Source organism: Arachis hypogaea, chromosome 12 (assembly GCF_003086295.3).
Source record: "Arachis hypogaea cultivar Tifrunner chromosome 12, arahy.Tifrunner.gnm2.J5K5, whole genome shotgun sequence".
NCBI classification, from domain to species: Eukaryota; Viridiplantae; Streptophyta; class Magnoliopsida; order Fabales; family Fabaceae; genus Arachis; species Arachis hypogaea.
In genome coordinates this window covers 22,999,941-23,022,951 of record NC_092047.1, presented here as the reverse complement: position 1 = coordinate 23,022,951, position 23,011 = coordinate 22,999,941, and the positions used below count along the sequence as shown (strand labels likewise).

The following is a 23,011-nucleotide window of genomic DNA, read 5'->3' as shown; positions in this document are numbered from 1 at the left end:
CAAGAAACCCAACATGCACTATCCTTCTCTATTTTACCAGACTAAAACAAATAAAATAGAAAATCAATTGTGTATCCACCTACTAACGGAGAGTTGCTGCATAAAAAACAGCATCCCCATAGAAAGGAAACAATGAAATAATCTCTCAAGAAAAAATTAAAACCACATAATCATTCAAAATTTCAAAGTTAGAACAGTAACATAATCAACTTGTGCAGATGTGTTCCAATTTTAATTTTGAAAGGCATTTTCATCTAACCGAAAATCATAAATAATAGCTAGTCACTCTCTAATTAATAGCAATAGGAGCAGCTTTAACATTCTCATGAGGTTTATAAGTTTCTTCATTATTGTTGTTATTATTATTACTACAATTATTAGTTACATTGCTATACACGAAGGATCAGATTAATTGGGGATTAAGCTGTATAATTATATAGTGCAATTTAAACTATACAAAAAATTCCTTAGAAATTTATCGAATATTCTACGAAAATTCGTATGGTCGATATCATGTGTGTGCGTCTTAACCTTTCCTTCTATTGTTCATTTAATATGTAAAAAAACAGCAATTTAAACCGAGCATTGGTAGCGCCTTACTTTATCAAACAAAAGAGTAAACATTACCTTAACCTAGTCATACGCATGCTCCTTGGAAGCCTTGCTCATTGTCTTCCAACTCTTTGCACAAATTGGTAATTGTTGAAAATCAGACCCCAATGTCCCCAAGAACCCGCTCAATAAGCCCGCTGCCTGACCAACTTGTTGTAACTCTCTGTTATGGTGTAGAACAATCTTCTTTCCAGGAGGAAGTGCTAATGCCTCCTTAACAGTCAGCTCCATAGAAGAGATCACACCATTTTCTAATAGCAATGAACAAAATACAAATGTTAGTTTACTAAGAGAATATAATGCACAGAGAAGAATCATTACATTTACTAAGAAGCAAGCATCAGAAGAATACCTATGACATCAACAACCCAATAATCAGTGTCCTTTTTTTTGCGGTTTACATTGACTTGATGTTCAACTTCATGTGCGGCAAATATGTTGTCTAGATGGTCATCGAATGACTCGATCTCATCCGCCTCCGGGTTATAGTCTTCATCTTCTGAATGGTCATCTACACCTTCATGTGAATCCGGTGGATGCTTTCTATTTGTCGCAGGAGCTCGAGCGTCCCCAACGTCACTTGACGAAGCCATCCGTGTTTCATTGCGAGGTGGTCGAAAGGGTACAGCGTTAACACGGGATTGTCGAGCACCGTTGCCGGAACGCAGAGGTGGAGGGGCTCTTACACGTCGTTGTGCACTCGAAGTTTCTTCCCCCGTATCATGCGTTCCATCCGTTTGCTAAAAACAAAGTAGTTAGAACATCAATTCATTTCATTCGATTTTCCCACAAATTCTATTGAAGAAGTGTATACACTAAAAGGCTAATGAACATTCTAAAAAACTGGTGCATTAAATAACTCACCGGAGTAGCGTGGGTTTGACTATTAGGGCCAGCTACAACTCTGGTTGCATTACTAACGGTGTACTGAGGTTTCCTTGGCATTTGATTATTCCTTAACACAACAAAAGGTCATTAGAGAACCAGCAATAGAACGACAATGGAAAACCAAATAGTGCACAATGACTATACCAATTATATCAATCAAGTTTTAAACAACATTTAAGACATTATATAGCAATTTTGTTGCTGAATAATAATAAATAAATGAAATTAAATAATCATTACAAGTCTGTTATCAACTTTCAAAGGTGCTAATAAAGTAGACAAACTCCGTGGTGTTAAAAATGAAATGGCAACAACTTTTCATCCCCAACAAACAATTGTCTAAGTAAGATGAGAAATTAATGTAACCTTAGCAAATCGAGCATTAGAGAAGTTGTTAAATAGAAATATTTGAGGTGTAAATATCTATCGTATTAAATTTTCTCTAAACCAGTCATTGCCCAGTGTTGAGGCCGTAAACCAAAGATTGGGGGTAAGACTCATTAAAAATTGATACTTATTCAACCTATCTATAGCAACAACTTTTTCAGGTATCTCTAATTAATTTTGTAAATGTTGTAAACGTCTGAATGGTACGTAACAGGTCTATCTTGCATATAAAGAAGCAGATCATCAATAACCAAAGGGAGAAAAATTCAGTTTCATAACATTTAGGTAGGGGTCACCATGGTTTGGATTTTCAAAACTCCAAACAAGATCCACTTTAGAACCAATTTTATGGTTCATGATACCAAACTGGAACCGGATTAAAAAGAGACACCGGTTTAAAACGGGTTTGAAGAAACAAAAATCTGTTTCATGTCGGGTTTAATATTTAAATCTGGTGTCATTTATTAACCTGATGTTAAATCCAATTTTTTAATATCCAAATTAAAAATCCGATTTTACATCTGGTTTTAAAATATCCAAATTTAAAATCTGGTTTTATTTTTAACATCTAATTTTAAAACCAGAATTTAAAAAAAAACTCCATTTTTAATCAAAGTCTGATTTATTTATCCCTCCTGTCCAAACCAAAGGAACAACCAGAACCAACAAAAGCACAACAAAGCTTCTACTTAGCTTATAATTTTCATGTGGACAGAATTAAAAAAAAAACAGATCAACATAAACAAAAAGAGACAGCAACATTTCAGATATCGAGGTAAACAAAAAGCATCAAAGGACGTAAACAAAAAAATGACCAGAACCGAAACACAAAGAACAATAGAATCTTCGAGTCAATGGATGAATGAATAACAACAAAATCATATCTTGTTCCTACAGGTAAAAACACAATCACAGTCAACGCAGATTAATGGTTGGAGAAAGAACTAAGTTTCAAAATTAGTTAATCAAAATGCAGCTCAACCTCAGAAATCCCAGCAGCAATATGTGAACAATATATCAGATAAGCGAACAAACTACAATTCAAACTCAAGAATAGCATGATAGTATGATGAACATAAATCTAAACAGCAATGTTTACACACAATCCAATTGAATCGGTAAGCATATGGCAGCAAAATCAGACACGTTATAGTGGATAAAAAGGATCACACAATCTCAATAGTTACAGCAACAACCATAAGTCCATTTTCAATATATAGGTCCAAAATATGAACTTCTCATGTAACCTATTCAGTAGAGATAGAAAAGTACTGTTCCATTTATAATAAGATTTTTTTTGGGGTCTCATTTATTGAGTTCAAACAACACAAAATAAAATTGAAAAGGGTTTCAATTCTGGGTTAGACTGAGGGAGAGTGTGTATGTTCTGTAAGACGAAAAAAAAGTTAGAGAGAGACAAATAGATAAAAGACATTAATAGATAAAAATAAAAAAATAAATAAATAAATAAATGGGGAAGGAGAAATTGGGCCACAAAAGTATTTGCCTCAAGTTAATTCGAAGATGAATGAAGAACTTTGAGAAGTTGGGCCCAAGTGTGTTCGCTCCAAAATCAAATAATTAACCAAATTAATAAAACTTAGTAAAATTAAACAGGAAAATGGACCAGAATCTGGAAGAATAGAACTAGAACAGGGCAAAAAGAAAAGGGACGGGGTGCTACAGCGGCGGTGGATGGAGGACGCTGATACAGGCAGCAGGCGCCAGTGTGCTGGAACTGTGTCGGACCTCCGTGGAAAGAAGAGAATCAAGGGCTCCTGCTTGTAGTTCTTGTGCTATAACTGCTTGGACTGCTTGTGCTCGAACTCCGTGAAAAGAAGATAAAATAATTTTTGAAGGCACAATTTGGAGAATAAAAAATGATAACAACGTGACCCAGTGCTTATCTTTGTTGTTTCGAACTAAATGTTGCAGTAACAACAGAAAAACATTACGAAAAAGAGCTAATGCAAAAGACGAAAATCTGTTACATAGGAGAAATTCATCATCAAACTATTCATAAATTGCAGAAAGATATAAACAATATAAATTAATCACATAAGAGTGAAAAAGGAACAATGATGGACAAATTTATTCACCTTAAGTGACTGGGCAGAAATTATACAACCAAAAATCACGGTTTCAGAAGCACTTTAACCCTTTGGTTAAATTTAAGAGCTTTCTTCTCAATGATTAGAAGGACATGATTAATGTGCAGAGGAATAAAAGAAGAGTTCGTACAAAATCAATCTGAAATAAGAAGTATAAACTGGTTCGGGGTGAAAGAGGCGCATAGTAGGTTATGAAGAGGGGAGACACTGCTATAATATTGGGCTTCATCTCAATCAGATTCATAGGCTTTTACCTAACTAGCTTTTTTTATTTCAAATTTTGCTAAAACGTTGGGTGGTTTTTTTGAAATCCTAACAACTTCATCTCAATCAGATTTTTAGGCTTTTACTTAACTAGCTTTTTTGATTTCAAATTTTGCTAAAACGTTGGGTGGTTTTTTGAAATCCTAACAACTTCATCTCAATCAGATTTATAGGCTTTTACTTAACTAGCTTATTTGAATTCAAATTTAAATTTATTTGTTATTTGAGTTGAGTAGCCCGTTTCTCCTACTACTTAATTTAACCTTTTTATTTAATTAATTTAGCCTTCTATTTAATTATTTGTAACTGAAAAAAAGGTTTCTGTTCAAAAATAGCCTGTAAATCCGGAGCATATAGGCAAATTCATTTTTTCTATTACTTATCCTCAAAACAGACTTGATAATATCTTATATTTTAAATGAGTTTGGTCGACTATATAATAACAGATTTCACTTAAGTATAATTGTAAACTCATTATCTCTACTCTACTTCTTTTTAAATTTTGGGTGCCAACAACAGTCGTCTGTGGGTTTTTTCAATTTCCAACTACACGTTCATCCAGGTACCACCATTTTCAAAATATTTAAATAATAACTATTTATATGTTACATAACTTGAGTAAAATATGTTATTATTAATAAAAATTTGAGAGACTAATTTAAATAAATATATATATATATATACATATACGTATTAGCAATTTAAAATATTATTTAAATATATGAACTAAATATTCGAATGACAACTTTAAAGTAAAAAATTAAAGTTTAACTAGAATATAAATTCTATTTAATTCAAATTATATTTTATTTGATCAAAATAATTTGAAAACTAAATTTAAAATAGCACGTTACAAATCAAGCATTTGCATAAAATTAAATTACGTGAAAAAATTTAAACCAAATCAATATTATCCAAATTGTTTAAAATTATGTCATTCTTATCTTTTGAATAAGTTCAAAATGTACTACAAAATATATCTAAATTGGCGTACATTTCATCGTCGTTGTATACATGTAATTATGTGCGTTTTTTGGTGTACAATAGATATGGACAAAACCTGGATTCTTAAGCCATGAGATAGCATAGAATATAAACGAGGACTTAATAAGTTCCTAGACTTTGTATTTGCGAATGCATCGTCGGATAACATGATAAAATGTCCATGCCCTCAATGTGGGTTTCAATTTATGCAAACAAGAGAGGATGCATACGACCACCTGTTGATAAAGCCTTTTTCCCCTGGATATACTTTGTGGTTGCGTCATGGTGAAAAACCAGCTGATGAGAGATCTACTTGCACACCGATACTTGAGAAAGTTACAACCGAGGAAAATCCATATCTTCAAATGGTGCAAGAGGCATTTAACTTCACAATGCCTCCTAGAGGTGAGGAGACCACAACAGGGGATCCTGTAGAAGACGATGATCTGGAGTTGCCATACTTGTACGATGGTCAAAGTCGCGAGGCACAGGATTTTCACGATCTTCTTGCGGATGGAGCGGAGGAATTATATCCCGGCTGCTCGAAATACTCAAAGTTGTCTTTTCTGGTGAAACTTTATCACATTAAGTGTATGTGCGGGGTGAGTGACAAGGCTATGTCGATGATCTTGGACTTATTGCGGGATGCATTCGAGCAAGCCAAACTCCCATCCACTTTCTATGAAGCGAAGAAAACTATACGAAAGTTGGGGATTGAATATAAAAACATTGATGCATGCCCGAATGATTGCATGTTGTATCGGGGTGATGATGAAGACGCGACCAAATGCAAACAGTGTGGGACTTCACGATGGAAGCAAAAAACGCAAAAGGGTTCCGTTACGAAACTCAAAATACCGGTCAGGAAGAACAGAAAGCCTCTCCCAGCAAAAACTCTCCATTACTTTCCTCTTATACCACGACTGCAACGGTTATTCATGTGTAGCAAGACTTCAACTGACATGGTATGGCATAAAGAGTCTGACAATAATGATGGGTACTTGAGGCATCCAAGGGACGCTGAAGCATGGAAAGAATTTGATGCAAAGTATCTATGTTTTTCCAACGATCCGCGCAATGTTCGTTTAGCTTTAGCTAGTGACGGATTTAATCCTTTTGGCAATATGAGTACGAAGTATTCCATTTGGCCAGTGATTTTTATTCCGTACAATCTTCCTCCATGGCTTTGCATGAAACAAACATCTTTTATCCTATCTATGATTATTCCCGGTCTTAAAATGTCGGGTAATGACATAGATGTATATTTGGAGCCCTTGGTGGATGAGTTGAAGCAATTGTGGGATGGTGTTGAAACTTATGATGCTAATAAGAGGACCACTTTCAAGATGCGTGCGGCGTTAATGTGGACTATTAGCGATTTTCCGGGGTTGGAAAATTTATCTGGATGGAACACGTACAATGGGTTAGCATGTCCGAACTGTAATATGGACGCTAAGCCTCAGCGACTAACATTCAGTCGAAAATGGTGTTACATGGGACATCGCCGCTTCTTGCCTCAGAGCCATAAGTATAGACTAGACCGTAGTTGATTTGACGGACAAGTTGAGAGCAGGGATCCACCGAAGAAGTATTCTGGAACAGATGTCTTAAGACAGCAGTGTAACATGCAAGTAACGTTTGGGAAGAACTCAACTCTGACAGTCAAAATAAGACGCATTAGTGAAGATGCAGATCAAGATGACTCGTATTGGAAAAAGAGGAGTGTGTTCTTTGATCTCCCGTACTGGAAGGATCACATGTTGCGTCATAACCTTGACATGATGCACATAGAGAAAAACATTTGTGACAATGTGGTCTTCACTATTTTAAACGATAGCGTCAAATCAAAAGATAATCTTAAAGCTCGCAAAGATTTACAAAGCATGGGCATAAGGTCTGAATTGTGGCCGGACGAAGGTGGTAAATATCATTCAGCAATCTTCACTATGTCGAATCCACAGAAGGATGTATTTCTGAAGACTCTACAGAACGTGGTCTTTCCAGATGGTTACTCGAGCAATATTGCTCGTTGTGTTGACATCCGGCAGCGCAAGTTGTATGGGTTTAAGAGTCAGGACTGCCACATTCTAATGGAAAAATTACTTCCAATTTTGGTGAAGAATGCATTGCCAAGTCCGGTATCGAATGTGATTGCGAATCTGTCCTCATTTTTCCGAGAACTCTGTGGAAAAGCTATAAATCCTATGCAGCTTGGTGCCCTTCAGAATCATGTTGTGTAAACTCTGTGTCAGATGGAAATGATATTTCCTCCATCCTTCTTCACTGTCATGGTTCACCTTACGGTGCACCTCGTTGATGAACTAAAACTTGGTGGCCCGGTACATTATCGGTGGATGTATCCAGTAGAAAGGTTAGCGTGCTAATAAACTCATTTAAGAATCCTTTTTCCAATTTTCTTACGTGTATACTAAACGTTATGTCGTATTCATGTAAAAGGTACTTGAGACAATTGAAGCAATACGTGCGTAACAGGGCACAAGCTGAAGGCTCAATTGTGGAGGGCTATTTATCCAAGGAGATTTTGACATTCTGCTCCAGATATTTGGATAATACTGAGACTAGAATCAACCGTCCATCACGAGTTGACGATCGACCTGTTGAGATAACAAACAATGCAGGAAGTACTATGTTCCCTGAAATTGGAAAAGCTTCGGGGGCTGTATCACATTTTGCACTAACCCCAATGGAAAGAGATCAGGCACATCGTCATGTGCTAGTCAATTGCGAGGCCGTCGCTCCATTTATTGAGTAAGTATGCACATGTAATCATTAAGCACGATTATAACCAATTTCAAACACTCAGTCGTTGGACTAATTTCTTGTTATGTCATAAAGTAAATTTAGGTCAGAAACCAAGCGAAAGTTACGGGATCAAACAAGGTCGCACTCTAAGATAGACCGTGTCGTGCATGCAGAATTTCCAAGCCGGTTCAAGTGTGAGGTTCGCTGAAATTTAAGCTGACCAACTTATTTCTGTCCTAGAATTATTTCTTGTAAATTTCAATTTTTAATACGAACAAACTCTAATTTATGGTGCTAGGTTCCAATGGATAGTACCGTACATTCGAAAGAAATGAAGTTGCTGGCATGTGGTCCCATGCTTCAGGCAAGACGGTTTGGGTCATACAACGTCAATGGGTACAAGTTTAGAACTATCACAAGGGAAGATGGGCTGAAAACACAAAATAGTGGAGTTTATGTCTCATCCAATACAAGAAGTTATGCCAGCATGCGTGACAACAGAGTGGCTGTTGGTAGTGTTCCATATTATGAAAAAATTGTGGACATCATCGAACTGAACTACAGCAGCCATTTCACAGTGGTTTTGTTCAAATGTATTTGGGCTGATACAACTACGAGCAGAGGAATCAAAGAAGACCATCTGGGCCTTATCAGCGTTAATTTCGCTCGTCCAATTCACACCGGTGATCGAGAAGAGGATGAACCGTACATATTGGCATCAGAAGCTCAGCTCGTGTACTATGTACGTGATGAAGTAGATCAAGAATGGAGTGTAGTGGTTCATGTAAAACCACGAGACTTGTATGACATGGGAGGAGAGAATGAGGATGTTGAAGCTGCTTTTTCTCCTCAGCCCGGGTTGAACATGTCAGCAGCAGGTGACATCAGTGATTTATAGTTGACAAGAGATGATGATATAGAAGACCTAGTAGCAGATGGTTCTGATAACATAGATTATGTGCCATAGTGAAAATAAGGCAAAACATGTGCAGCATTTTCATAGTATCTGTGTGTTTGATAAGTTTAACAATGTTTATGATGTGCGCAGTTTGCTGGTTACATTACTATCTGTGTTTTCGTATTTGAATTAAGTTTTCATTTCAAGTTGATTTTCATGAATGCCACCAGTTCCTCATCATCATTGTTATTGTTCTTAACATCCAATAAAGAAAATTATGACATCGAGTAAATTATCTTGAATTACAATATTGTTATCATTGACAAGTATAATTAATATAAAAAGGTGTTGTAACAGGAGAAATAAAAACGGAGGATTTCTCATCATGCTGTGCAGGCACAACATTCGCTAACAAAATGGCTATGGCCTCTCCATTCTCTTCATTGGAACATGCAATTATGGTTGCCAGAGACATATGGTCCCGTAAGTTGAATGTTAGGTCTTGGTTGGAGGCTTTATCAGGTCGATCTTGTTCTAATGAATACTTGGAAACGGGAAACGAAGCAACTGTGCAGGTATGTTCATTAGCCGTACTCTTAAACACTTGCGTTCAATATTATTTGAAAAATAAGAATATTAAGTTGCTATATGCTTATGACATTTAACCAGTGATAGTTGTTCCATTAATGCTAAAATTTGTAGGAACTTCATGAATGGGGATCAAGGTACGAGGAGAAATTTGGCTATGTTTTTGTGACATTTGTAGCTGGTAGGACATCTGAAGACATACTTGCTGAATTAAAGGTTGGTAATAAATTTCTAGCACAGTAAGTGAATTACAGAGACACGATATGTTTTACAGAATAGACCATCAACTATACATTTTATTATGGTGCAGATGCGCTTTAATAACTCGCATAGTGTTGAGTTGGAGATTGCTTCAAAAGAGGAATTCAAGTATATAGAACGTGCTATTAAAGAGCTTCTTTCCAAGAAATCTGTCCAAACTATTGAAGAAGGAGACGGTAATATTTAATTTTGCATTTGTTAATTTTGAAAGTCCTCTTCCCATATTTCCGAAAATTTCTTTCCTTAATAACTAGAATGACTTGGAAGTTATCATTATCTTTTAACTAGATTTATATGTTGTTGGTTGCATGTTCATATATTCAGTGTCAGCGGAATATTCAGGCGAAATAGTTGCTGACACTCTAGATGGAGCAGGCACTGATTCAGAAGATGATTTAGATGCTATCTCCTCCGGTGGATATGACATCTCCAGGGATGTTGAGCTCAATAGGATTCCAGAAGAAGACAATGAAACTTTAAACACCCAACACAGAGAAGATGCAGTACATGCTGCAAAAAGGGGTTTCGATCTGAACAAGATGCCATGGTTTGGAGATGACTTATCAGATCCGTTATCACGTCACTGCAGTGCTTTTTTGACAGAGTATTTCTAGCCAGGTCAATACGATGTTGATGAGAAATTTTGACTCAAAACTTGTTTGTCTATTTTAGTAATTCTGATTTTTTTTTCCACTAAACTTTGTCTTGACTTAGTGAATTCGGACGTTTACTTGATTTTTATGTTACCAGTTATGGTTAAATACAAACTCAAAATGGCTGATACTACAAGAGAAAATATGATTCGTAAATTCGGTTTTAGTTATTCATGTATAATTTTTTTTAAGTAATGAATTATTTTTTATGTAACACAAGATTGAAAATCTATTTAATGCATTAATTAAGTTGCAGTATTTGAACCTTATCTTTTCATTAAAAAAAAATAACGAGAATTAGAATAGTTATAAGAAGGCAATAATGTTTATACAAAAAAAATTCAAGTATTAAAAAATATTGCAGCGGTTGGAAAAAAACCGCTGCAAAACGAGTATCAATGTATTCAACAACTGGACATTTAGCAGGGGTTACAGAAAAACCGCTACAAAATGAGATTATTTAGCAGCGTCCCCTAAAACCGCCACAAGAACCGCTGCAAAATAAGCTCATTTGGTAGCGTCCTCTGAAACCGCTACAAGAACCGTTGGCAGAATCTATTTAGCAGCGATTTTATAAAACTGCTGCTAAATAACCGCCGCTATCTGCCGGTTTTCTTGTAGTGAACATACAAGTTAGCTAACTCTTTTATTTTATACGTGCATCTAATTATGTAATATAGAATTAAATTTTAATACATTGTAAAATAAATTTATACGTGCATCTAATTATGTAATATAATGTCATATAATGTCATAATAAATAGCTATTTTTTATATTGATTATATGAATAATTATTTAAAAAAACAGACATAATTAAAAAATTGTATAAAATATTTTATACTATTAGTACATCAAAATTAAACTCTAATTTATATCTAGAAATATAAGATAAAAATATATAAATTAATTTAATAAAACATTACTTTAGCATTATAAACTAATAAATTTATTTAGTTGAAGTTTATATTCTTGAATTTTTTATCCAACTTTTTTATTATTAGTATTATTAATTATTATTATTATTATTTAATTAATAATTATATTATTATTTATTAATAGATCAATATTAATAATAAATAAATAAATAATTATTTAATATTTAATATTTTTATATTATTTATTTCTATATGCGTGCTTTGATATGTTTATAAATTATAAGATTTTTTTTGTTTTTCTATGTGCTATATATTTATCCATACCACTTAAATTTTTTGAATTCGTGGCTGTAAAGAACAATATAAAATAGAAAAAAGTCATATGTAAAGTTATATTATCATTTCACTATGATTTGTTAAAATTTAGATAGTATTGATTTGATTTTTTTTTTCAATTTAATCTAATTTAATTTAAATTATTGTAATTTATATTGTATCGATTTAGATTTATTCTTCAAATTAATCCAATTTAAACTATTGTAATTTTGATTGAATTTATACATATATTTTATTTACATGATTTTATTACGTATCTTGGCCACAAATGAGATAAATAAAAAAATTGTGGTATTTATCTTGTGCGATGAAGTACAGACACAAAGTTAAGTTATTGTGTCTACGTGTTGAACATGATATTTATTGATAAGTGTGTCTGTTATGTTCAACTGTGTCTTAATAAAAAATAAAAAAAATTTTCGGATATGTTTGTACATATTTAAATACTATCATATGTCAGCATATATAATCTTATTCTTAACATGTGTTTCTAAAATAAATTTAGAAATAGTATATATTATTATTTATTAAAACAAAAAATTTTAAATACTTTATATAATTAAAATAAAATATTAAAAATAATTAAAAAATTAATTTAGGTTTTAATATCTTTATTACAATTTATCTGAAAAATACTTTATATTTTATATGTATGCGCGTGTCTCCATATCTTATAAATTTTAAAATTTGCATGTCCTTATATCCCGTGTTATATCGTATTTCGTATCCATGTCAATATCCGTGCATTATAAATCTTACGTGATATCTCATTTGAGTAAAGTATAACAAAAGACAAAATCAATAATAGAGTACAAAAACAAATAATTTTAAAAATACATATAGAAGTAAATATGAAATTTAATTAATTTATTTAAAAAAATCCTTTTTCTTTTGTTCTAATAATTTGATTTAAATTTTAAAAAAAAATTCTTTTTATTTCCAAATATAAATCTAAGCCTTTTTATTCTTGAAAAACAAATAAATAATAGCACATGACATATTAAACATGATTTTCATATACAAGACCATTCAATGATTTAAATTACTTTAATTATTTCTATTAATTTGGGTTAGTTGAGTACTCAATTCACTAATCTGTTTAAGAAAGTATCGAAAATTCAAAGATTGCCTTAGCCTATCGAACATATTGTGAAACAGTTCAGCTACACATTCAAGTATTTTTGGCAACCAAATTTAATCAAGTTGGCTCAAACTCAACAAAAACCACTTCTTCGTCGTCCTCCTTCTCCTCCTCCTCCTCGTTCTTCTTTTAAATTCGCGCACGTAGATTACTGTGTCTTCTTCTTTTTTCTTCTTTTCTTTTTTTATTATCTTTCTTTTTCATTATTTTCATCACCTAACATCTTTATTTATTATGATTCTCTATAGTGACGTTATTAAATAATTTCAAAACCGAAAATGTTATCAAAACGAAACCATTGTATAATATCAAATGAATAAAAAATTGTCCATTATATAAATTCGAATTCATAAACACCTACGTCTCGAATAAACTGAAAATATTATCAAAATGAAACCGTTGTATAATACCAAATAAACCAAAAATTGTCCATTATATAAATTTGAATTCAGAAACACCTCCGCCTCGAATGAACCAAAAATATTATCAAAATGAAATTGTTGTATAATATCAAATGAACCAAAAATGGCGTTCACAAACAACTAGATTTAGCGATTGCATTTCATTCCATTCAATTAAAAATTGAATAATCCAAATCTCGTCCACTTGATTCGATTGAGAAAAAAAATTCAAATCGCTCTCATTCAATTGATTTGAACTTGAATCATTTATTGTTTTGAACGCTGTGATCTGTCTTAAATTTCTGGTTCTGTTTCTGCTTATTTTAGTAATTCGATTCAGATTTAAACAAACAGTTAAAATATTACTTAAAGAATAAGAAGAAGAAGCAACATTAAAAAAGAAAAAGGAGAAGGAGAAGGAAAAGCGTGATTTAAAAAATTGTTATAATAATTTGGTTAAACTTAATTAAATATTTTGTTTGAATGTAAAATTTTATTCTTGAAAGACAAAAAAAAAACTACTTCCAGTTTTTACTTATTAATTGCTCATTAAACAGTTGGATAAACATAGATTTGTGCCAACTAATTAAGTAATTCAAATTAAATTTAGCTAAAAAAAAACGAAAATTGGCTAAAAATTGCAATTATCAAGTGCAATAAATATTTAGAATAAAGTAATATTTTAGTTATAATAGAATTAAATTTTAATTTGGTTTTAATATTTTAAATTTTTTATTTTAGTCCTAAAAAATTTTAAATAGGTTTAATATTGTTTCATAGTTAAATTTAATACAAACAAAATTAGTATATTTAAAAGTAAAATAACGTTCGATTTTAGTATATATGTAAAATTGATCTACCAATAATTACTAATATAAAAAATTTTTAATGATTCAAGCCAAATTTAACGCAGTAAGACAATATTAAATTCTTTTAAAATTTTTAAAATTAAAATAAGACATTTGAAATATTAAAAAGAATTTAACACAAATATTAAAATCAAAATAATACTTTTATCCAAATATTTATTTCCCAATATTTTTTACTACATTTCCTTGCCCTAAGGGGTTACTGTTGTCTTATGGAAAGTACATCAAACTATTGAAATTAGAAAATTAAACAACCTGAATCGAAGAAAAAAAAAGTATTCAAACACCCTGAATCGTCACCCATCAGCCATGTGAATCAGAGTATTCAAATCTTCTTCAATACATCAGAGGATTTATTTAAATTCTAAGTTTCTAACCCCAATAAACCTGCAGCAAAAAGGAAAATTTATGATCATTCTTAAAAACACAACCATTTAGAGTTATCGAAATATTTTGTAACAAAAAAAAATAGCCAAAAATAATCAGAATTGATTTTATTTAGTATTTATTAATTATTACAATAATTAATAAATATTAAATAAAATCAATTTTAACTCTTTTTTTTTTGTCTTTTTAACAATGCATGCCTTTATTCGCCTCATACTAAAATTAATATAGCACAGATCAAACTTAAATTATAAAAATACAGAAACCAAATAGAACATTTATTAAAATGAAAAATAAATCAAAACTAGATTGAACGATTAAAATTTGAGTAACTAAGTAAAAGTACACACGAAAGAATACGAAATAAGCAAAAATAAATTACAAAAATGAAAAGTTAACCCAAAATAAAACTGACTTGCTATTATCTTGAAAAAAGTTTTCTCTTGAGAAAACACTCTTATTTTCTAATCACTGAGGTATAATTTTATCTCTTTTATACTATTTCGTATGTTTTTTTATCTATTTATTCTTAAAATATTTGTTTGTTATTAGGCCTGAGCCTAATTACCACAATTTGCATTCCTAAATATTCCTTTAAAACTTCTTGTATGTGTATTTCATACAGTTGAATAATTTAGATATTTTATAATAATTTATTAAAAATGTTTATAAAACCTCAAAAAGATTTACGACAACTTAAATGTACTTACCATCGCATTTCCAAGAGCATACCCTCAACACTTTGGGTTTCTTAAAATACCGTTTCTGGCATTTTTTGATACACATTTTCTGATCAGATTCAATATAATTAGATGGATTATTCAAAGGTCCTTCAGGAATAGTAACAGCAGAATGAATAAGCACACCAAACAACAACATTATTGCAATAGCATATGTTGTTACCTCGTTCCTAACCATTCTCTTTTCTCTTCTGAATTGCAATAACAAGCTTACAATAAACCTTGTTTAATATATAGGATGAGAATCTTCCTTATCATTCTAGAACTAAGATATTCCCTCACTTAATATATATATATACACACGCCTCTAAACTAAGAGCGGCAATATAAAAATTTAGGAAAAATATAGGTAGACAATGAAAATATTAAATAATGTGAATAATGAATATATCGAATGTTTATTTCATTAGGTGTGCGGATGGTTATTCTAATATTAAGATTTAAGTGGGTAATTTAAAAGTATAGTGTGTTTTAATTTGATTGGTGGTTGTTCATGTTGTTCAAAAAAATTATGAATTACCTAGCATTACTCATTAATTTAAAAGATAAAAAATGAACTTCTCGTTATAACAAAGTGTTGCTTGGGACTAATTTATAAATTTATTAAGTTTGTTGCTTATGAAAATAGTGAAATCCAAAAGAGTGTTTTTGTACAGGAGTAAATTGTGTTTCTTGGTCTTAATCTTTGCCAAAAATTTTAAAATTATTTTTAACGTTTAATTTATATTAATTTTATATTTTAAAAAATAATTAATTTTACTATTTTATTCAAATTAATAATTGTTATTCTTATTATACTCTTTTTTATATCTTCTTCTTTTATCTTTATTCTATTGTAACTATTACTATGTTACTGTATATTTTTTATTGAAAATAAATTCTCTCCATTGTTAAAAAAAAAATTGAGAGTATAAACTATAAAATGTAATTTTTAACTTTTTATTATTTTCTCTCGTATTTATTTTAGGTTCTACTTATAAAATTAATAATAAAAAATTATATTTTATTCTCTCAATTATTAAAAAAAATTGAGAGAATCTATTTCTATTTTTAGACTTTAGACAATACTTGTTTATTCAACTTACCCCTCACATTCACCGTGGGGTCATAATAATCGTTGTCCACCATGACTTTTTCTTCTCTTTGGTTTTGGGATAAACATTTGTTGCTGTATAATATAAATAGAAATAAAGAAGTAGCAAATAAAAAAGACACGCAGAGAGAAGGAAAGATAAATATATAAATAAATAAATAAAACAATGAAAATTTAGATACACAATACAAAGAACAAAATTGCTTGGATTAAGTTAAAAGATATTAAAATATTATTTTAGCTTCTAATGTTAGTTTTGAATCAAATTTTAATTTTGTCTTAACGTTTAGATGATTTTATTTTTGTTTCAAAAGGTTTCAAATAAACTAAATATTATCCCTCCATTACATCCGAAAAAATACTTAATACCTTTAGTAACATTTTACATAATTAGTTAAGTATATATTGTTTGAAATGACTCAGGTATGCACGGGAAAGAATACTAAATAGTGCTATAAAAATGAAATAAGAATTCAGAAAAGATACACTACAATTAGTGCTGGTAATTCATATCCTACCCGCGGGTACCCAATCTGGTCCAATCCGTTCGAATAGGGTAGGATACTCTACCCGCTGCGGGTAGAGTAGGATACGGTCCGAGTATGCCTGCGGGTAGGGTAGGGTACGGGTTTAGGGTGTACCCTACCCTACTCTACCCGCACCTCAAATATAACACATATTTTATAAAAATTAGGTATATAATGAAGGAAGTGAGAGTTAAACCTACAACCTTTTTTATGTAATGACTTACAATAAGTGAACAACCACTAAACTAATTAGTTAATTTAGTAATTTAGAGCATTAGTTTGTTATTTTTTATGTTATTAATATGTATAAAATTTGAAATGATTGAATTTTATATTTAATTTAAAAAAATTTGATATTTCTGCAGGTAGGATAGGGTAGGGTAGGGTTTAGAACTTTAGGGTGCGGGTAGGGTTAGGGTTGAGAGATTCTCAACCCGCGGGTAGGATAGAGTAGAGTTTTAATAGAATTTTCAACCCGTAAGGTAGGGTCCAAACCCTACCCTACCCTACCCATTGCCAGCCCTAACTACAATAGTACAATATCTATTAATTCGGTTGAGATTTACCTATAATTAATTTCCAACAAATATTGAAATTTTCATTATATCTTTAACAGATACAAGATATACTGATTAGTCTTTTCAAGCTAAAGAACTCATATATCCAGTTATTTAAAATTTTTAAATATCTTTTTTAAAACCTTTTTACACTAAGCACTAAATTAAATTAGACATTACATAAGAAACTTAGATATATTTTTTTTCAAACCTTCTCATTCTAAGCAATAATTACTACTAGATTACATTACAAGTTTGATTACAAATTTTGTTGCGATGAAAATCACAAAATCTAATGAGTTTACAACATGTTATTTAATTTGTAGGAGCACTCAACTTTAGTTGGAAATTTGGATTTTTTTTTTTATGTACAAGGAATTGTCCAAGATTACAGATAACTATTCTAAAAGAGAAACAATTTTCTAGCATAAGAGAAAGAACGCAGAGAGTGTGTGATTAGGGGTGGCAACATGCACCCTATCTACAGATACTCAATCCGATTTTACTCGATCAGGTATGATTGTCAATTCGATCCGCAATAGGTAGGATTTTTGTACGTATCGGATAGGGTACGGGTTGAGTCTCAACTCTACTTGACCAATCCGCACACCTTATATATGTATATGTTATATACTTATATAAAAATATATTTTAAGTGGATGTTGAACCAAATACCTCTCACTAAATGCAAAGGATCTTTAGCCACTAAAAGATCATTAATTGATAATTTAATATTTTTTTTACATAAAAGTTAATTCTATTTTAAATTATCATCAAATTATATAATAAGAGCAACTCCAATGGTAGTAAAGGGAAGCTCTATCCTGACATATGGTGTAACACCCTATTACACAGAGTTTTACGCTTAAGTCGTAGAACAGAGGTAATGTGGTGTTACGGACCTCTAGACCGCAAAATAAATACATAATAGAGAATAAGATAATATACTAGGAGCTTTGAAACAAAACGGGTAAGCAAAGATCGCAAAATGAAAAGCGCAACGCTCAAAGGAAGGGATTACTTGTGCGCTAAGGAACCTAATGGGAACAAGATAAAACAATAAACAAAAGGATAAAGGAAAGCCAAGGAACAGCATAACTAGCCCCTGACTCAGCCTGCGAAGCTAAGGCTGGCCGGAGGATATATATATATATATATATATATATATATATATATATATATATATATATATATATATATATATACATAAGTGTCCCCAAAATACATCAAAATATCAAAGTAAACCCCTAACTCTCCCTCAACCTCTAAGAGGAGCAGCATACATAAGTTACTTGGAGAGTAAGCTACACATATATATACATATATACAAATAGAAACCAAAATACACCCAAGGACTACTTCACTTTCCAGGACCAGACGCCTAGCGAGGAGCCTCTCGACCTGCATCTGAAAAATAACAATACAATGTGGAATGAGAACCGGAGGTTTTCAGCATGGTAAAAGTGCCACGCGTATAATAAATAAGGTCCTGAGAATGCCATAGGCAATCCTAGAACTCTGTTATTCAGTTATCCAACATAAGTACTAACCAGAAGCCATAAATAGAGGTAGGTGTTCTAATTCTATCTAACTTACTCAAGTTCAAACTTAACCTAACACCAAACCATTTCCTCCATTTCCTCCATCCTTCCATCATTCAGAATGCAACAAAAACACGCAACCAAACAAGTTCACGCACAAGTAGTAAGCAGATAGTACAAATAGCAAGTATAACAGATAGTATGTGACATATATCAATTAGGCAAACCCAGGAAATGCATAGCAGTCAAACAAACAAATGCATATGATGCATGCCTGTCCTATGGCTGATGGAGCCCATTTGTCGGTTATCCAGCCAACCGACAAGTTCGAAAACCTTAGACTGTCCCCCGTCGTGTATCCCCAAGAGTCTATGCATAGAGTTCACATTCATTTATCATATAGTCACTCAATGGGGGCTATCCATACCCGCGAATTTATACGTGCCCGGTCACCCTTACGACGTAGAGTCAACAGAGTATCGAGAATCAACCTGGAACACGTGGTGGCGAGCCACGGTTCTTACCCAGGGAAACTCATGTCTCAGATATCTTTATTCATAAGTCAGGGCAATTATCATCAATTCATCATCAAATGGCAAGCCTTAACTTTAAACCTCATTAACATTCTTATCTTCCTCATAAAAGCCACCATTTACAACTTTCTTCACCCTCAAGTTATCTTGTTTTCCTAGCTTCTTTTGTCTACTGGACCTAGAACCATACTTAAAGCCTTAAAGGGAAGAAAATGGAGGTTTAGAAGTGGAAAATTGGTTTAAAAATGGCCAAAACTGATTTTTGCAGCAGGCAGCATCCACGCGTATGCGTAGGCCACGCGCACGCGTGGAGTGTACATCAAGTCACGCGTACGCGTGAGTCATGCGTACGCGTGAATATGCACACACGCGTACGCATGCCTCTTGCGCATGCATCGCCAAAATTCCACGCCACGCGCACGCGTGCACCACGCGCACGCGTGGGTGGGCGTTCTTCAAAAAAAACTGGGCAGAATGCCCAGCAAGCTTGCAACAACCTGTTTGGTCATCCTGAATTCAGATTTAAACACTAAAATTGCAACGTCTATAACTTTCTCCACAAAATTCTGTTTTTCACAAAGTTGATATCAATCAAAAGCTCTTAAAACCATCTTTTATTTGCAACAAACCACAATTCAATCCAAAATTTGAGGAGAATATTATGGACATCCAAAGTTCATCAAAATTTGGTTTTAACCAATTTCCAACAAAACCTCACTTTCACCAATTTAAGTTTCTTATCATAAAACTTGCCTTACAATACCATATCAACCCAATTCATCAACAACCAAATCCAATATAACCTATAATCAATTTAACCAACCTTAATCATTAACAATTATCCACATTTACCTCATACATCATTAACCCTTCATTTATTCATATCAATTCTTCACCTATACCAACTTTCATCATATATTTGTCAACCTTCCATCAACATATACCAATTAAATGCTATTAACACAAATCAACCCTTCATACATATTAATCCATCAACTTAACATAATAACTATTTATTAACAATTACCAACCGTAATTCATCAATTTCAACATCAACACAACCCATTATACACAAGTCCAACAACATGAAATCAATAACCTCATCATCCCAATTTATGTTCATCAACATTTATACCAACAACACAAAGCTACTTATTAAATGCCATTAACAAATTCAACTTATCCTATGGTTCTTCTAACCTAAGTTTTCGCAACACCATAAATATTAAACGTGCGAACCTTAAACCATACCTTGGCCGATCACTTAGTTCACCCAAGGCAGCCTCACAACTCAAAATTACAGCCCCTCCAAGTTCAATTAAAACAGCCCCCAAACCAAGCTTGATCACCAACAAGCCTCCATTTACTCCCAAGCCAATTCCAATGCTTATATACCCACTTAATCTACACCTAATACATATACATGCTCCAATTTCAGTTTTTCCATCATAAATACAAGATTGAACTAGGGTTAGGGTGTTCTTACCATACCCATATGCTCAATAGCTTGAGCCCACAAGTTACAAAAGCTAACTTGAACCTAGAATACAAAAATTGGACAAGATTCACCATAGGTTTCTAAGTTTACCAAAGAAAGAGGGATAGAGATTCTGAACTTAATAGGAGACTTACCAGTGAAATTGTTTAGATAGAAAGGTAGAGCTCGACGCGCTGAGTGCGTGGCCGTGAACGGTGCGGCGATCGGAGCCCGGATGAGGAAGTTATGGTAGTTGGAAGGAATGGTGAGGGTTAGGGTTCTTCTTCCGTCTCCCTTGCTGTTATGGCATCCAGCAGCTAATGAGGAAGAAGAAAGCTGCTGTTTCATTTAAGTGTTTGGGTCCAGTTGGACCCACGGGCCTGGTTTGGGCTCCGTCTCAACCGGTTCGGCCCTTTCGGTCCGATTTTGGGCCAAATTTTCGAAATTAGTATCAAAATTCTCGTTTCGACGAGCTCTATCCTATTTTGATATTAGTTTTTCATTTTTAGCTTTTCTAATTAAAATTCAATTTATTCACTAATAATTTACCGATTTTTCGGGGTTTACATCCTACCCACCTAATTAGGAATTTTGTCCTCAAAATTCAGAGGGAGTTACCTGAAAAGAGGTGTGGGTAGTCCTTCCGCATCTCTGATTCAAGCTCCCAGGTATGTTCTTCAATACCAGCCCGACTCTAAGCTACTTTTACTAAGGAAACCTCCTTTCCACGTAGACGCTTAATGCTGGTATCATCAATCCTAACCGGAGTTACTGGAAGCGTCAGATCTTCTCTTACTTGGACTGATTCCGGTTCAAGGACATGACTAGGGTCAAGAGTGTATTTACAAAGCTGCGTAGTACGTGGAAAAAGTTAGGCCAATTAAGAGATTTTAATATAAGAACAGCGTTGCAAGTATAGCTCTTAACCAGCTAAAATCCGCCTCACCAATTTAGAAAGGTGTCACAAAAATTAGAATAAAAATACTGGGAGTATGAGTCCTAGGTCGTCTCCCAATGAGTTGCAAGGAAGGATGCTAATTTATTAATTAGGAGTTTTCAAGAGAGTTTAAGAGTTGAATAACGAGTAATTAAATAATTATAAATTAAAGCAATAAAAACTAAGAATGATTATTAATATTCTAGATAAAAAGCCTTGACTGGGGGAATGATTAATTGGAAGTTCTATCCTTGTTGAGATCTCTTAAGTGTAGTATAAAAAAGGTTGTTGTTTTCACTTACTTAACCCTTACTAAATAAAGGAAAGTCAAGTAATTGAGCTAACTAGAATAGTGTCTTCAACGGAGGTAATGACTCTTCAATATTCAAAAGCAAAACTAATAAACTATGAATGTAAAAGAGAACCTAGAGGGAAAGTAATCCTCTCTAAATTCAGATCTAAAAACCTAAAAAACTATCCTAATGAGAATATGTCAATGTGTATCTCGCTGTATGTTGAGTTTCTGCATGTTCCCTGGCTTTATTTTGTGTTTCTGGGCCGAAAACTGGGTCAAAACACGGACCAAAATCGCCCCCAGCATTTTCTGTTAATTCTGCAGATCGCGCAAGTCACGCGTACGCGTCAGTCACGCGTGCGCGTCATTCAGCGATTTTCCTTGTCACGCGTACGCGTCGTCCACGCGTGCGCGTCATTTGTGCATACTCCAATCCGCGCGTACGCGTCAGGAACGTGCACACATTGCTACAATTTCCTCATTTCCGCGCGCTCGCGTGAGCCATGCACGCGCGTCGATGTTCGCTGGTCATCTCCTTAGTTTCTTGTGTTCCTTCCATTTTTGCAAGCTTCCTCTCCATTCTCTAAGCCATTTCTGCCCTATAAAGCCTAAAACACTTAACACACAGATCACGGCATCGAATAATATAAAAGAGGATTAAAATACACAGATTAAAGATCTCTAGGAAGTAAGTTTTCAACCATAGAACAAAACTAGGAAGGGATTATAAAATCATGCAATTAGTATGAATAAGTGGGTGAAGACTTGATGAAACCACTCAATTAAACACAAGATAAATCATAAAAATAGTGGTTTGTTAACCTCCCCACACTTAAACATTAGCATGTCCTCATGCTTAGCTTAAGGAGATAAAATAAATGAGTAGAAAAAA

At 32.9% G+C, this 23,011-nt stretch overlaps 1 protein-coding gene and 1 long non-coding RNA gene across 2 annotated transcripts; one reads left to right on the top strand and one right to left on the bottom strand.

Annotated features, from left to right (window-relative positions):
• The first annotated feature begins 5,413 nt into the window (after nt 1–5,413).
• Nucleotides 5,414–6,796, top strand: LOC112729837 (uncharacterized). Its single transcript, XM_025779982.1, has one exon. It carries the CDS (start codon nt 5,414–5,416, stop codon nt 6,794–6,796), a length of 1,383 nt encoding a protein of 460 aa, XP_025635767.1.
• Nucleotides 6,797–14,156: 7,360 nt separating this feature from the next.
• On the bottom strand, nt 14,157–15,466 carry LOC112729188 (uncharacterized). The gene is made up of 2 exons (XR_003166392.3): nt 15,130–15,466; nt 14,157–14,419 (listed from the first exon to the last, which is right to left on the bottom strand). It is a non-coding gene; the product is annotated as an uncharacterized lncRNA (long non-coding RNA).
• Between the last annotated feature and the right edge of the window lie 7,545 nt (nt 15,467–23,011).

Bases quoted from the DNA above. Each gene is read 5' to 3' on its own strand.
- LOC112729837 (XM_025779982.1), top strand. From the start codon at position 5,414: ATGATAAAATGTCCATGCCCTCAATGTGGGTTTCAATTTATGCAAACA.